The sequence below is a fragment of the Lathyrus oleraceus genome, chromosome 6, assembly GCF_024323335.1.
Source record: "Lathyrus oleraceus cultivar Zhongwan6 chromosome 6, CAAS_Psat_ZW6_1.0, whole genome shotgun sequence".
Taxonomy (NCBI): domain Eukaryota; kingdom Viridiplantae; phylum Streptophyta; class Magnoliopsida; order Fabales; family Fabaceae; genus Lathyrus; species Lathyrus oleraceus.
This window is the reverse complement of record NC_066584.1, coordinates 162,537,050-162,552,218: the sequence shown is the minus strand read 5'-3', so window position 1 is coordinate 162,552,218 and position 15,169 is coordinate 162,537,050. Positions and strand designations below refer to the sequence as shown.

General features: G+C 34.2%; 1 protein-coding gene across 1 annotated transcript; it reads left to right on the top strand.

The window, feature by feature from the left end:
• The first annotated feature begins 696 nt into the window (after positions 1-696).
• Positions 697-3,386, top strand: LOC127093539 (uncharacterized). The gene is made up of 3 exons (XM_051032485.1): positions 697-1,154; positions 1,535-1,873; positions 2,577-3,386. Exons 1-3 carry the CDS (start codon positions 933-935, stop codon positions 3,099-3,101), a joined length of 1,086 nt encoding a protein of 361 aa, XP_050888442.1. The 5' UTR covers positions 697-932; the 3' UTR covers positions 3,102-3,386.
• The last annotated feature ends 11,783 nt before the right edge of the window (positions 3,387-15,169 follow it).

The following is a 15,169-nucleotide window of genomic DNA, read 5'->3' as shown; positions in this document are numbered from 1 at the left end:
TGAAGTGAAATATGATTTAAGTTCGGTAGAGTGAACTTCTGGTATGTTTGAATGGGATGAACATGCAATATTAACATTCTAACATTCAAATTATTATGGAAATGAAAAACAATATGAACGTGAGAATGATTAAAATAAATGAGTCTTGATATATATATATATATATATATATATATATATATATATATATATATATATATATATATATATATATATATATATATATATATATATATATATATATATATATATATATATATATATATATATATATGGCTTAGAACAATTTATAATAAATTATATATATATATATATATATATATATATATATATATATATATATATATATATGGCTTAGAACAATTTATAATAAATGTAAGGCATTTTATGACACGTTTTAAATTGTGAAACTCAAGAATCCATATTATTTATACCTTTTTTTCTAAACTCCATCTTTCAACATCCAACCAACCAACCAAAACCTACCTGATTAAGCTAAGAAATTAAATGACACTACCCACGGTGACTAAATTCCAATCTTACTAACTAAGTAAAGCTTAAAAGATTCCACCATGAAAGTAAATGAGATCACACTAACATCATCACCATCAAATAATTCAATCCAAAACTTCTAAAAAAGTAAAAATAAAAAGCATAACAATCTCCAATTCTTTTTTCCAACTTCCTTTTCATAATAATAGTACCTTTTAAAATCTAACCTTATGGTGTCACATCATATTCAATCTTTTGCAGTTAATTAAGGATCATGCTTTTCCATCGTGTACCACACGCACTTATCATGCGTGTGCTTAAACCTCAAACCTCAAAACAACATCAACAACAACATTCAACAGCAACATCATCAACAACAAAGACTATGTTCCTTTGAAGAGTGTTCTATTCTGTTCTGTTCTTTTCAAGCATTTTCTTTGATGGGTAGGCTTGCACCATTATCAGAAGAACCTTTCAATGAAGAAAATGAAAGAAGAAACAATAACTCAAAGAAAGGTTTCCAGTTATGGATGAACTGGAATTGGATCAAGACCCATTTTTCTTTTGTTTTCAACAAGAAATCTAACCTCAAGATGCTTCTTAGTGTTCTTGGTTGTCCACTTTTTCCTGTTCCTGTTCATACCAAATTACCCCTTAATGAGGTAAGCCTCTTTTTTCTTTTGTTCTATTTACTTTTTGTTATCTAATTTTTAGTGCTTCATGCAATTTTTTATTTCTATAACTAACATCTCCAGTATGTTATACAAATATATCTAGATACGTAGTACTATAAATATGATTTTAAAAATCATTTTCTGTTATGTTTAGAATCATTCACATGAAAAAATAAATAAAATTGCTTGTTTTTTCGATTTTAGAATATGCTAAAAAATTTGTTCATGGATTTAGTATTATCTTTTTAAGTGGTCATTCATTGCTCGAAGGATTTAGTATTTGCAGTTGCGCAGCAGATATCTGGTTGGTTTCTGCTGAAAAAGTTATCCGTCTTAAGTGATCTTTGTTTGCTCGCAATCTGTTACAGGTTTCGTCATCGGCGCAGTATATTATACAACACTTTACAGCTGCAACAGGGTGTAGGAAGTTAGAAGGGACAGTGAAGAATGTGTTTGTTACTGGAAAAGTGACAATGGTTGTTGTGGATGAGCTTGGATCCGTCGGTGGTGGGAGTGTTAATGGAGTTTCAGAAAAAGGGTGTTTTGTGATGTGGCAGATGGTTCCTGATAATTGGCAGATAGAGATTGTTGTTGGTGGCCAAAAGGTTCTTGCTGGTAGTAATGGCACTATTGCTTGGCGTCACACACCTTGGCTCGGCGTGCACGCGGCTAAAGGTGGTGTCCGTCCTCTTCGCCGCGCACTTCAGGCAAGTTCGTTTGTCATACTTGATTTTGATTTTGAATCTGTTTGTACTTTGAAAGCAAGTTTTATATAGAGTATAGACACAAAATCTATTTTGATAGCCATTTAGCGCCTTAGGAATAAAACCGTCTTTAAGGGTGTGCAAGACGGACTACCGCATATATGTGGCCCAAATTTTGACACGGTTAAACCACAACTAAATAGGATTTCGTAAAATATTTGTTACTATTAAAAGCCTTTATTTGTTTTGCCACATTTAAACCATGACTAACCTATAGAGGGTCTCCTCCGAAAAATTTAAGACGACCCTGTTTCGGAAACCTCCAAAATTTTTGGCATCTTGAAGCTGTTTCTAATCTGTTATGAACCTTGACAGAAAAATATTGGCAAAAATCAAGATGATTAATCAAAAATATTAAATTTGTTTCAATGATCATAAATGTCATTAAACTAATCTAATGCTATTGGCCAAATTTAATAAATTTCAGGACTTGAACACATGCATATACTGCAGGCCAGTGAATTGGATTGGATCATTGTTTCCTTAATAAATTTCATTCATTTATTCAATCTAACCATATTCTAAACTTAGTTTTCTTTATCTATTTTTAGATTACAATAATAATGGTAATGAAGTTTGAATCTATGATTTGATTTTGTTTTTTGTTACCTAAAAAAACAAACATTAATTTTTGTTACCTATGTAGGGACTAGACCCTTTAGCAGTATCATCTGTATTCAGTGCAGCACAACACATGGGAGAGAAACAAATCAACGGCGTGGATTGTTTCGTACTAAAACTCTCGGCCGATCAAAAAGACCTAGTCGAACGAAGCGACAACACGGCCGAGATGATCAAGCATGCTATATTTGGTTATTTTAGTCAAAGAAGTGGACTTTTAGTGTACTTGGAGGACTCTTACCTGACAAGGATTCAAGCAATAGGGACAAACCCTACATATTGGGAAACATCAATGTCTACAAAAATCGAAGACTATAGAGATGTTGACGGTGTTATGATCGCACATTCTGGATCGACGACCGTGATGATAACAAGGTTTGGTGATAATCTTAAGGATGGACCGGCGATTACTAAGTTGGAAGAATCATGGAGTATTGATGATGTTGCATTCAATGTTCAAGGGTTGTCTATTGATTGTTTCTTGCCACCTCAAGAACTTAACAAAGATTGTCCACAGCAACATCTTGATTGGAAATCATCCTTGCATTAGCGGCGGTGCATCAGGATACTCGATTTATATGAGAAAAAAATACTAATTGTTACTTAATACTTAACAGATATAATGAATGTTTTTGTAATTGTAACAGTACTAACCCATACATTCTGGGCATAGTATATGTAAACTTGATTTTGAGTTTGTTGTGAGCTATGAGATGAATGCTGATAAGAAATTGAAGTATTCATCAATTAGAAAGTTATTGAAACCATTATCCAGGGTGAAAGAACACTTATACATTGTTGTTTTGCATCATAATAGTGTTATTGTTTGGTGAAACTCTCAGCAATGCTTTATTACCTTAGTGCCTTAGATAGGCTCAATATTATTACAACGTAAATGCAAGCCTGTCATTTTCATCTTTAAATTGAACTTGAGTAACAAACGAATAAAAAATCTATACATTATTTAAGTCACACATGCCTAACTTATTCCTCACGTGGCAAAATGTCTCTTAAGTCTCAAAGGCTTGGTAATTGATCATGCGGAGGAAGGAAAATTGTGATAATCGCATTGGTTAAAATAAAATAAAAATAAAAATAAATCTTTGAAATAGATTCGTCACAATCGCATTGGTTAAAATAAAATAAAATAAATCTTTGAAATAGATTCTTACGAATGATTATGAGTGGGATTAATTGATTACAATTTGTAAGGCATAATTGAAGACTCCTAAAATTTATACTTAAGTGGGGTTAATTGATTACAATTTGTAAGGTATAATTGAAGACTCCTAAAATTTATACCTAAGTGAAGATGCAATATCTTATATCCATGATTTGGGATTAATTGATTACTACTTGTAAGGCATAATTGAAGACTCTTAAAATTTATATCTAAGTGAATATTCAATATCTCATCCATGATATATGAAAAATGACCATCTACGTAATATTATTGTCGTCCTATTTTATAGTAAGGTTTGATTGCAAATACTCAATGTTCCATTAAATAGATTAACTATTCTAGGAAATTTATTAGTTTGAAAAGAACTTCTTTTTTTTAAAAAAAAGCTGTTGATACTTATAAATTATCACCTTAAAAAAATATAATAAAGAAAATCCTTTAATTATAAGTAACAAATATGATATAAGTTTTAAGTTAAATCATAAAATCATTGACCTTTAGTGTTTACACCTACAATCTCCCACTAGAATTAGAGTCAATTAGGCATATATCTAAGTATGTGTTTATATCGTTTGTGACATCTAGACTCCTTAGTTTGTGTAATAGTATCATTTTTTTTATCACAATAGAGATTAATGAGATCTATAATCCTAGGAACTATATGAAGTTCAATAATGAACTTCTCAATCTAAACGACCTCTATTTATGTGTTTGAGGCATTAATATATTCAGCCTCTATGATAAAATCAACGATCGTTTCCTCGCTTGAACTCTTCCAGCTCATAACTCCAGCATTTAAACAAAAAACATAACTCTCTCCATGCACCCCAATCCTCGGTGACGGCAGAAAAGCAAAGCTTTGATTCACGAGGCAGGTATCACCCTTTCCTTCCTCCTTTTTGCTTTCGTCACAAATCTTTCATCAAACAATGTTGCTCCTTCACAAGTTAACGCCCCCCCTTCGTAAGTTTTGGGTGCTAGTGGTAACCCCTTTATCCATGGAACTTGTAGTTGTGAAGTAGTTGATAATCAAGAACTTTTGCTTGAAGATGAGCAATCTAAAATTATCTTTATATGTCTGAAATCTAACATCAATGTAACCTGGTACAACGAGCTCTTCCTGACCTCCATATACTAATAATGAATCCTTAGTTCTTCTTAAGTAGTTAAGGATATTCTAGACAACAACCTAATGACTGTTGTCGGGATCAGAATGGTACACTACTACGGAAAACACATTTCACAACGGTTGATAAAGGGTTACTACTACGGTTGAGCAACTGTTGTAAGGTAGGGTGTAATTGTAAGTGTGTAGTTTAGAACTACGGTCTATTGCCTAGTAAACTAGAAAACATGTTACTTATAACAACGATTGTACTAATCAATCGTTATAAAAATTATTTATAGGTCTTGGGTTCGATACCCAACAATGCCATATTTGACGTTCATTATTCTGGATATCGCTCATCCTATAACAACGGTTGTATTAAATATCGTTGTGAAATTATTTCATTTTTTTAATATATATATTTTATTTTACAACAATACACATTCTAGCCTAAATTTTCTGAATCATATCAGACCAGAAACAACAATACACCCATTTGAGAAACGTATTAGACAAAAAATTGTATTACATCAAAGAAAAATTCCATTAAGAACCTAAAATTGTATATTACATGAAAACCAAAATGGTACAAAACAACCTACAACTTACACATCATTACATCAAATATTAGTATCTTGATGTCTTTGTGTCTTGTCTCTTGGTGTCTTGACTTTAAACACCTATAATTTAAAAAAATAATATATTTGTTTGTAAATAACCTTAGAAATTATAACTTACAATAAATTATGAATAAAGAAAAAAATACTTGTTAATTTCCCTATGCATTCTTGATGATCGTTAGGAATAACATGCACATCATCTCTATCAACTTCTTCATATGAAGTAAGCACTTGTATTACGTAAGAAGGAGCAGAAGGAATATAAAAAATTTAATTACTATGAGGAATGTAATTTCCTTAGAGAATAATTGACCATCTCCTTGATAAGTTTGCAGAGTCTGTCACATAAAAAACTTATTTTGCTTGAGTAACCATAATAAATGGTTCGGTCATATAAGTTGCCTTCCCAATGTCAACCTGTGTGAATCCTCACTCATCAGTTTGTACACCATTGTTATTGGGAACCGACTTGCACTTAAATAAAGACACTTTGAAAATAACATAATCAATCTTAAAAAACTCCTAAATGACACCATAGAACGTGCTAGAATATGGATTCAACCTCAACCGTAACCCCACTATTTTACATTGTACTACGATCATCTTTAGCTTTTGTATAAAAGGAAAAGTTAGAAATATCGTATGCAGTCCAAGTTATCACATTAAATTTTGGCATGTACGATAACCATTTAATATTCTCGGATACACTATCATCATTAGAAATCCTCTTATTAAACCAACTTATGAATTTCTTATTATGCTTTGTCAACAACCACTTATCATTCATTCGGGAATGTTTTTTCTTTATAACTATTTTGTGAGTAGCTATGTAAGGTTCAACTTCACTAAGATTATTCAATATATAAGTCATGCTCAACCAAGGAAATATGTTGTAAATCGTGAGAAGAATATGCCACGAAGAATGGTTAGTAGTCAGATTACCAAAAGGCTTCATTCCATCTGTGGAAAGCCCAAGTCCAAGGTTTCTTGGCTTAAGGCTAAAATCCAGAAACAACGAATCAATTTTCTTCCATTTCAAAGAATCAGCTACATGGAGAATGCTTCCGTCATATTTTCTTTCATCTGCATTCCATTTAATATTCTTTGCGTCATTCACATTAGCAAAAAAAACTCTTGAATCTTGAAATCATTGGCAAGTACCATAACACTTTAGCAGGAGGACTTCTTGCTAACATTGTAATTGTCATCACCGTTGTTGTCCTTCAACTTGTAGCGCGACTCACCATATTTTGAACATTGATTCAAATTTTCATACTTTTTCCTGTATAATATGAAATTATTAGCACATGCATGTGTTTTGATATACTCCAAACCCATTTGACACAATATCGTCTTAGCCTCATAACAACGATCAGACAAATTGTTATTTTCTAGTAACATTTGTTTCAATAAATCAAGCAATTTTGTGAAACTTTTATCTGACTATTCACTTTTTTCCTCCAGATTAAACAATTTTAACAATACAAACAATCGTGTAAATTTGTTCACCCCAAATATAAAGGTGCATCCTTATCACTACATAAAATATCATAAGTATGAGCTTTCATATAAGATGATTCTCCAATATCACGAATCATATCTTCTAGTCGATCATCCATATATTCATCAACTTTATCCATTTGTGATGTCTCCCTTTGATGCTTGTCAACTTCTCCATGCCACGTCCATGTTGTATAATTTTGACATATTTCATCACAACATAGGTGATGTAGTATTTCTTCCTTTGACCATTTTTTTTATATTTCTGCAATTAACACAAGGACAATAAAAGATGCCATTATTATCGAGAAGTTTTTGTTTGGCGAATTCAATGAATTCAAGAACTCCTTTGTCATACATCGAACCTAATATATCCGTTTTTATCCAACTACGATCCAAAACAAATTATGATATTTATATCAAAAGACTAATGTATCAAAAGATTAATGTGAATGACACACTAATGCTACACACACAATATATTATGGTTATATGCATACTAAACATACTATGGTTATATGCTACACAAAACATAGCCTTATAACAACAAAACATCACAATGCGAGATCACGACACATGACAACATTACATAGCCTTATAATAATAAAAATATCACAAAATCTGAATAAAACCAAAAAAAAATTGCAACAGAACAAAAATAAAGGAAAGTCACACCACAACGTGATAGAGACCAAGAAATGAACAATGAACAATGAACAATGAACAACGAATACAAAAATCTAACATACCGTACTTCGAAGAGGAGGAAGAGACAAAGAAAATATTTTCGATCCAAGAAATTAATGAAGATGGTGAAGATTAGGCGTTCCAAGAAATGAATGAAGATGGTGAAGATTTCACTATTGTTGTCGTCTAATTCGCTAGGGTATCCAAGTGTGTTATACCCCAAAATTTTCCCTCCCTTTTTTCATCTTCTCATCCAACCACTTGACTTGGGGATCATTTGCATACATTCATAACTCATTCGTATGTACCATTCATCCATTAGTGTATCACTATAGATTCATGGCACTTAGCCTGTAAAGATATGGTTTGTGTGTGGATCAAACTTCAAAGGTATGACTTGACTACTCATCTGATCATGGGGGGAATGAAACCCTAATTATTTGATCTTTGAGGCATTGATTCAAGAAGACTTCACCATGGCACTCCTTTAGGCATTCAAACCCTAAATTCTTGATGATATGATGATAGAATCCTTGCGAGCTTCTCTGGGCCTTGTCTTGGCTATCAAAACCCTAAATAATTGGGGGGGGGGGTTCATACATTGGAGAACTTGCTTGTGAAGCATCATGTTTGATTCAAAGGCTTTGTTATAAGAGTATGCCTCATTGAGACCCTAATCAAGGAGGGTATGGCCCTAATGGGCCTTGTGACTTGACTTTCCACCCGGTGACATCCAAAACCCTAATTTATTGATCTTGGATTCAAAAGACTTCATTATGGCATGCCTTATGTCATCTAAACCCTAATGTGGTCTCATTTTCATTGGTGGGCCTCCTAACCCTAGTTACAATTGTTGTGTGTTTCACTCAGCTTCTCATTCATGGTATTTCCTTGGTTTTGATTCCATTCATCTGTGTTTGAGTCCCTTAGTGCTATCCCAAGACTTAGTGGTTTTCTTACATCTGTCATTTGTAGTCCTTGATAGGATTTTATTCGAGCTATTTCAAACATGTCTAAGCCCATTCATTAAGTCCATTTTATTACCTGATCATTCAAATTCAAATCATTTTAAGTAACATGGTCATACTAAGTCAATTCATTTGCATTCAATTGGCCAATCCCATTCATTTATCATCCGTAAAATTTTCATTACATACAAAAAATGCCAAAAAGAATACATGTTGACCAAATGTTGACTTTGGTCAACAATTGACTTTTTGGTCAACTTTGACCAAAGTCAACTCAAATTCTTTTCCATTCTAAACCCTAATTTCTTTAATCCTAATCCTAATCCCAATGTTTCCATGTTGATTCTTGATGCACCATTTGATCTTTTGTTTAAAAATTCAACTTGGTGTCATCTTTGGTTACATGCCTTATTTAACCACTCACACCATGGTCATGACTAACAAATACATACATTAACCAAATTTTCAAAACCAATGTTCATTCATTTTCAAATACAAATTTTACAATCAAGATTCTATAAAACTCCCATTTTACAAATCAAAACGCTTGCCATTTCATGATGAAACCATCTACATCCTTTAACATTCACACAACTTCCAACCATTTCAAAAGACAAAAATAATGGAATACCCTAAATGCATATAAGCCAACAAAACCTTAAGCTAACATCATAACATCCCATTACACATGAGCTCAAAATGGAGAGGGTTACACCATGACACTAATGCAAATATATGTTGGAACTGAACCAAGCCAGAATACTGCCATTTTTGCATCATCAGCAACAAGGTCCTTGCAGTGTACAAACCAGTCATCAAGAGTCCACACCACCATTCTACATTATCATGAAGAACTGGCATATGAAAGTTGCAAACAGGATGGCCATTTCCAATAATCGTGCCACCAAAATTCCAGCTGCTGAGCATGAGACCATAAGGGAGGCATTAAGAAGACTAGAGAAATGAAGTCATGTGCAGGGAAGATGATTGGCATGAAGATCCTTACTACCCTGCATCAATCAAGCATCATACAGTCAACATAACTCATGTCCAGAACATGTGGCATAGAAGCTAGCATTGGATACATTGGCATACCAGGTCAGTGGCTTCAAGGCCATTAAAACCACATCCATGCATAAACCATAAGCAAATCACAAATGGAAAGAAACAGTCTAGCTACCAATGGTTCACTTTTTAACTAACACAATGCCATGTCCCTACTATCATGTATGCAGGCAAAAAAACCAAAGCATGATAAAGACATCCATCTCAATTTCAGATTTACATTAACAACATTAATAGTTTGCTAATAGTAGGTTCATCATCATTGGTATCAAGTTAAGATAGCTCATTCCATTAATGCATTGCTACATGTTATGTTCATGCACTAATAACAAGTTAGCTCATAATACAGTCCATCCTATTCTGATTTGAATCCAAGCAGGCTATTAATGGATAATGAGCATGCATGACTTTCAGCTCAATGGTTATGCTCAGTACACCACAACAAACATCACAACGTGTCATTCAGTTCAGTCTTACCAATCCAAGTTTTCAAATTACTTAGTTTTGCTGCAGCTAACATCATGATATCCCAACTTGTGTATGTTGCATCCCAACACCAACAACAATAAGAGTTCTAATCATAAGAGGGAATTCTAGCTTCATTAATCACAATTAACCCTAACTTAGCATCAACTAACTTTAAGCTTAACTTAACAAGTTTTTCTTTAATTAACAGAGTTCACAAGTTAACCCAGAATTTGGCATTTCCAACCGAGCAGAAATCAAGTTTAACACTCCATTCCCTAACAGAAAATTGGATCTCTAACTAACTTCCATTTTCACAACTAACCTCATAATAGAGTTCAACTGAATAACAACCAACCTGCCCTAGCTGCCCTCAAACTAACCTAGCCTTCCCCATTCTGTTATAAATGAATCCATATAAGAATTCATCTTTGCCAATCATTGAGCACACACATCACTGTAAGACCCCAATTTTGGGCCCTAAGATCCCTCATGGCCCATATCATATCATATCATGGCCTCAAGGATCACTGCATACCCTAGCTTCCCTCCTAGTGGGTAGGTTGCTTTGTGGGTTGTTTCTTGATCACCAAGCATGTCTTGCATTTGTATATCTTTGCTCTTCATATGTTTACTAACCAAAAAGTACAAAAATATTGTCAGTTTAACCTTGTTGCTTGCAGTTGAAGCAATCATCAGCAATTAGGTCAAAGACAGTCAACAGTCAGTCAAAGCAATGGATGGTGGCCATTCTTGCAGAATTTGGGCACCATGATCAATAATCAAGAGTTCATACATCTTATGACATCATTTGAAATCAAGTTCTCAAAGAATTAGGGTTTGGAATTCATCAGAAGTGGTTCAATCATCCAAAACCCTAGAAAAGTCAAACTTGGTCAACTGTTGATTTAATCAAGGATTTGATGGATAGGATTGATCTGAAGGAGCTCATTCATGCTTATATAAGCCTCATCTATCATGCCAAACCTCATCATGGAAGAATTCAAAGTCAAACAGAAAATTTCCAGAAATAGAAAGTGGACCTGTAATTTCAACTGCCAAAAATGGAAACTTCTTGATCCTCAACTTACATCATGATACAAGCTTCAAATGAATTTTTGCCCAACATGAAAGTTGAAGATCTTGTTCTCCCATTTTCAAAAAGTCCAAGAACTCCCAAATCCCATGTGTGGTTGTCAAGATATGGTCAATTCAATTTCAAGAATTTGTGAACTTCAACAAGCCATATCTCATGAACCATAAGGCCAAATTTGGTGGGGTTTTTTCCTACAAACCACATTTCATCCCCTCTTTCCAAAAATATAAATTTCATTCACCAAAACCCTACCATTCAAAATGGCATTTTTTGACCTATTTCATTTAAAATCAAGTTTGACTCATAGTTGACTTTTTGATTTATTGATTTTTTCACACTTTGGCCAATTGGAAATGTTTGGAAACATCATTTATGACTTGTCTAGAGCCCTAACTTGGCCAGAAACATGCATCTCCATGGGCAAAAATGCAAACTTGGTAATTTGGCAAATGGTTTGAAACAAGCAAATCAAGTTAACCATTTCATGAGCAGAGTACAAACAACAATTATTTTGGTCATGTGCAGCCTGTTTGAGGCCCATTTCGTGGCAGGACTTTGCACCTCCATGTTCATTTTTTCAAACTTAGCAAAATGCAAGTGATTTCATTAAGACATAAGCAAGCTTACCATTTCATTAGCAACCTTAAACAGACCAATATAAAGCATTTTTCTGTCACTTGCCAACCCTAGAGACCAGCTGCAGCCAGAAAACACAACAGAAAAACTCTTTTCTCTCATTTTGCATTTTTGCTCGATTGGAATTTTTCTGCTCAAAGCTTCAAAGACCACGAGCCATTCTTGTTTCCTTCATCACTTGGACAACCTTGTGAAGCTCTTTGGACCATCAAACCTCAACTGAAGCACAGCCTCTTGTTCTGTTTTCCTCAAGCTCCAACAATGGTGAAACAAGATTTGAAGAGTTCCAAGCTGTGCTGAGCCAAATAACTTCAAGCATTCATCATCCCATAGCATTATCTTCATCTGTTTCGAGCTGTACCATCAAAACAACACCTGCTCCACACTTTTCTTCAAAATTAAGTAAGATCTCGACCCTCTCTATTTCAAAAATCATGCTATGTTTAGGGTAGATTTCTTGATGCTGATTCCAATGAACCTTGAACCATTGAAAATGATCAACTATGCTGTGAGAAATATGGATTTCATTTTTTATGCTTGAATTTGTTTTTTCATCGATTTGCTGTGATGTTGTGGATTTCATGAAAACTATGCTTGGATTATGTATGTATGATGTCTAGGGATCACATTGCTATGCTTACTTTTTATTTCTGGACATTTCGAAATTTCGAGTTCATGAAGGTGATGAAGATCATACTGCTGCTTAAACCCTATTATTTTTTCCAGAAACCCCAGCTTCATGTATGCATGTGTGTTGGTTATTTTTGTTATTGATATCCCCATTTCCATTGCCATGCTGTGTGATTGATTCTACTTGAAATTTGTTTGATGATTGATGAGCATGATGATAAACAACCTTGCTGTAAAAACCCTAAGCCTGCCCAGAAACTTGAGCATCGATTGGCCCTTGTACTGTTCCATTGGCCATCAGCCAATGGGAACATTTCATTTCCCTTGCTTAAACACCGCGTTTTGATAAATGATGCATGTAATTACAAAAATGCCATGCTGGTCAACCGTTGACTTGTTCATACCATGTTATGTGCTCATATTTGTTCCCAATTGTTCATCATCTTCCACAATTCATATTTCACTCAATTTAGCTCCAAAAATCATGGGATTTTTTGCATTATGACCTGTTGAATGTCTATTATTTAATCATGATTTTTGCTGAATTTTTGGTTGGCTGGATTTTAAATGCTATTAGGTTTCTTAACATGTATGCCTAATTGACACCTTTTGCCAAAACCCTTGTGAAATGATGAGTTTGTATCCATTGGTTCTGAAAATTTTTGTGGTTAAACTAGACTCATTCATCTTTGTTTTGATGTAGGGTTTGTGGATTTATCATCTGTGGTTTGCTAGATACAAATTTTTGAAGTAGGGTGTGACAATTTGTGTCACACCAATAATGTGCATTTTCATGATTTTTGTTCACATGTCTCCTGGCCTTCAAATAACTTGAAATTTTGCATGAATGATCTCTTACATGTCTAGTTTGTGTATGAATTTTCTGGGATTTAATCATGCCATTTCCTATTTGTTTGTGAATTTTCTTCCCTGCCTAGTCAAATGTTGACTTTGTGTGACACTTCTTGCCAAATCCTTTGTGAAATTCTCATATCTTATTGTATGATCATGAAATTTCATATGTGCATACTAGACATCTTGAGCTTTGCATTGGTGTTAATCCCATCCATTTCTCATCTGTTTTCATTTTGTTATATTTTTTTGAACATGACACATGTTTGTTGACCTTCATTGTGCATACTTGAAATTGTGTTGACTTCCTGATTTTATTTGACTATCTTCCCATGATCCAATTGAGCTGAAATTTCATATGCATGCTATGTTATGGATTGTGATTGAGTATGAATTATTTCATGATTTTTGGAGTTGTTTATGCTTGGTTTTGAATGAGGTCTTGCTGTTGACCTTTTGTATGCTTTCCTTTGCCATGCTTTGCATTCTTTTGATTGTAAAATGACAATGATGCATGATTTGATTGTGAATCCAATTGAGGTAGCTTCTTAAATGTTTGAACATGAATTGGGTTGACTTTTCTTTGCTGTTTTGACCTTTTCTTTCATCTTTGACCCTAGGCTAGTCCTAGTGGTCTTTTGAGCTTACAATTGAGTTAATGTTTCAGGTTAAGCACCAATGCCTCAAAGATCATTCAAATTTGATTGAGTTGGATTATATATATCATGTGCTAACCCTTGTTTTGTAGGTGTGACTCATATAGTTGAGTCTTGTGCTTTGCACATTGGTCCCTCTGTGGTTGACTGTTGTTTATCCATTCCTTTTGTTTTAAACTGTTGAACTGTTTACTAATTGGTTTGACTTTTTCAGGTACTTTAGTTGCTTAAGTTCTTTGAACTTGCTTTGCTTTGCTATTTAGCAATTTGCTTTGAGGTATAATTACTTCTTCTTCATGTAGTCTGGAGACCCGGTCTGTTATTTGACCGGGCAAACTGTCTGAAGTCCTCCTTAAGAGGCAATGCTTGTGTGTGTTTAAAATTGTCCCAAGCAGGAAAAGTCCTTCAAGTAAGGCAATTGGTAGATCAAAGGGATAAGTAGCCTATCCCCTACTATTCAGTGAGTCCTCTCCTTGCTCCCATTACATGGTTGTAGCATTGAGATAAAAACCCAAGATCAATCGAGTCTAATATGTGGAGAGAGTTCCTACTTTCTGAACTCCCACACTTTCTGATAATGCTCTCCCTGATCAGGGATAGAAGCAATGAGGCACACCCCTCATCTCCTTTCATCTGCTTCACCTTAGCCTCTCAATGGCAAGGTTAAGAGCGACCTTCACCTATTACAGTGGACTTTCATAGTCAAACCCTCTTGTGTGTGAGCCTCCTTGTTTGGCTATAGAGTGTGCTGTTTGATATTGATTGATTGATTGATTGCTTCATATACACATGTTTGCTTTCATGCTTTGTGCACTCATCATCATTAATTGCTCATCAATGCATAATCATCTCATTTGTCTTTGTGACATTATCATTGCTGTTTACCCACTGAGGACAATTGTAAGACCATCCATTGGCCATTGCTCCTATGATATGGAAGTGAGTATAAGACCATCACCTTGGCCACTCATCTTATCTTTGCCTGATGCATTTACTTGATTGTATGTGAGGAAGCAACTGTAAGCCCCTGCAAGTTGGCATTTGCTCTCCTATGATCACATATTGTTTTGTTTGTTTGTATGTGAGGATACAACTGTAAGTCCCTGCAAGTTGGCATTTGTATTCCTAGGACCATACTGTGGAGGTTAGAGT

Coding starts and splice junctions, on each gene's coding strand:
- LOC127093539 (XM_051032485.1), top strand. CDS start 933: ATGGGTAGGCTTGCACCATTATCAGAAGAACCTTTCAATGAAGAAAAT. Junction 1,155..1,534: donor CCAAATTACCCCTTAATGAG/GTAAGCCTCTTT, acceptor AATCTGTTACAG/GTTTCGTCATCGGCGCAGTA. Junction 1,874..2,576: donor CTCTTCGCCGCGCACTTCAG/GCAAGTTCGTTT, acceptor TTACCTATGTAG/GGACTAGACCCTTTAGCAGT.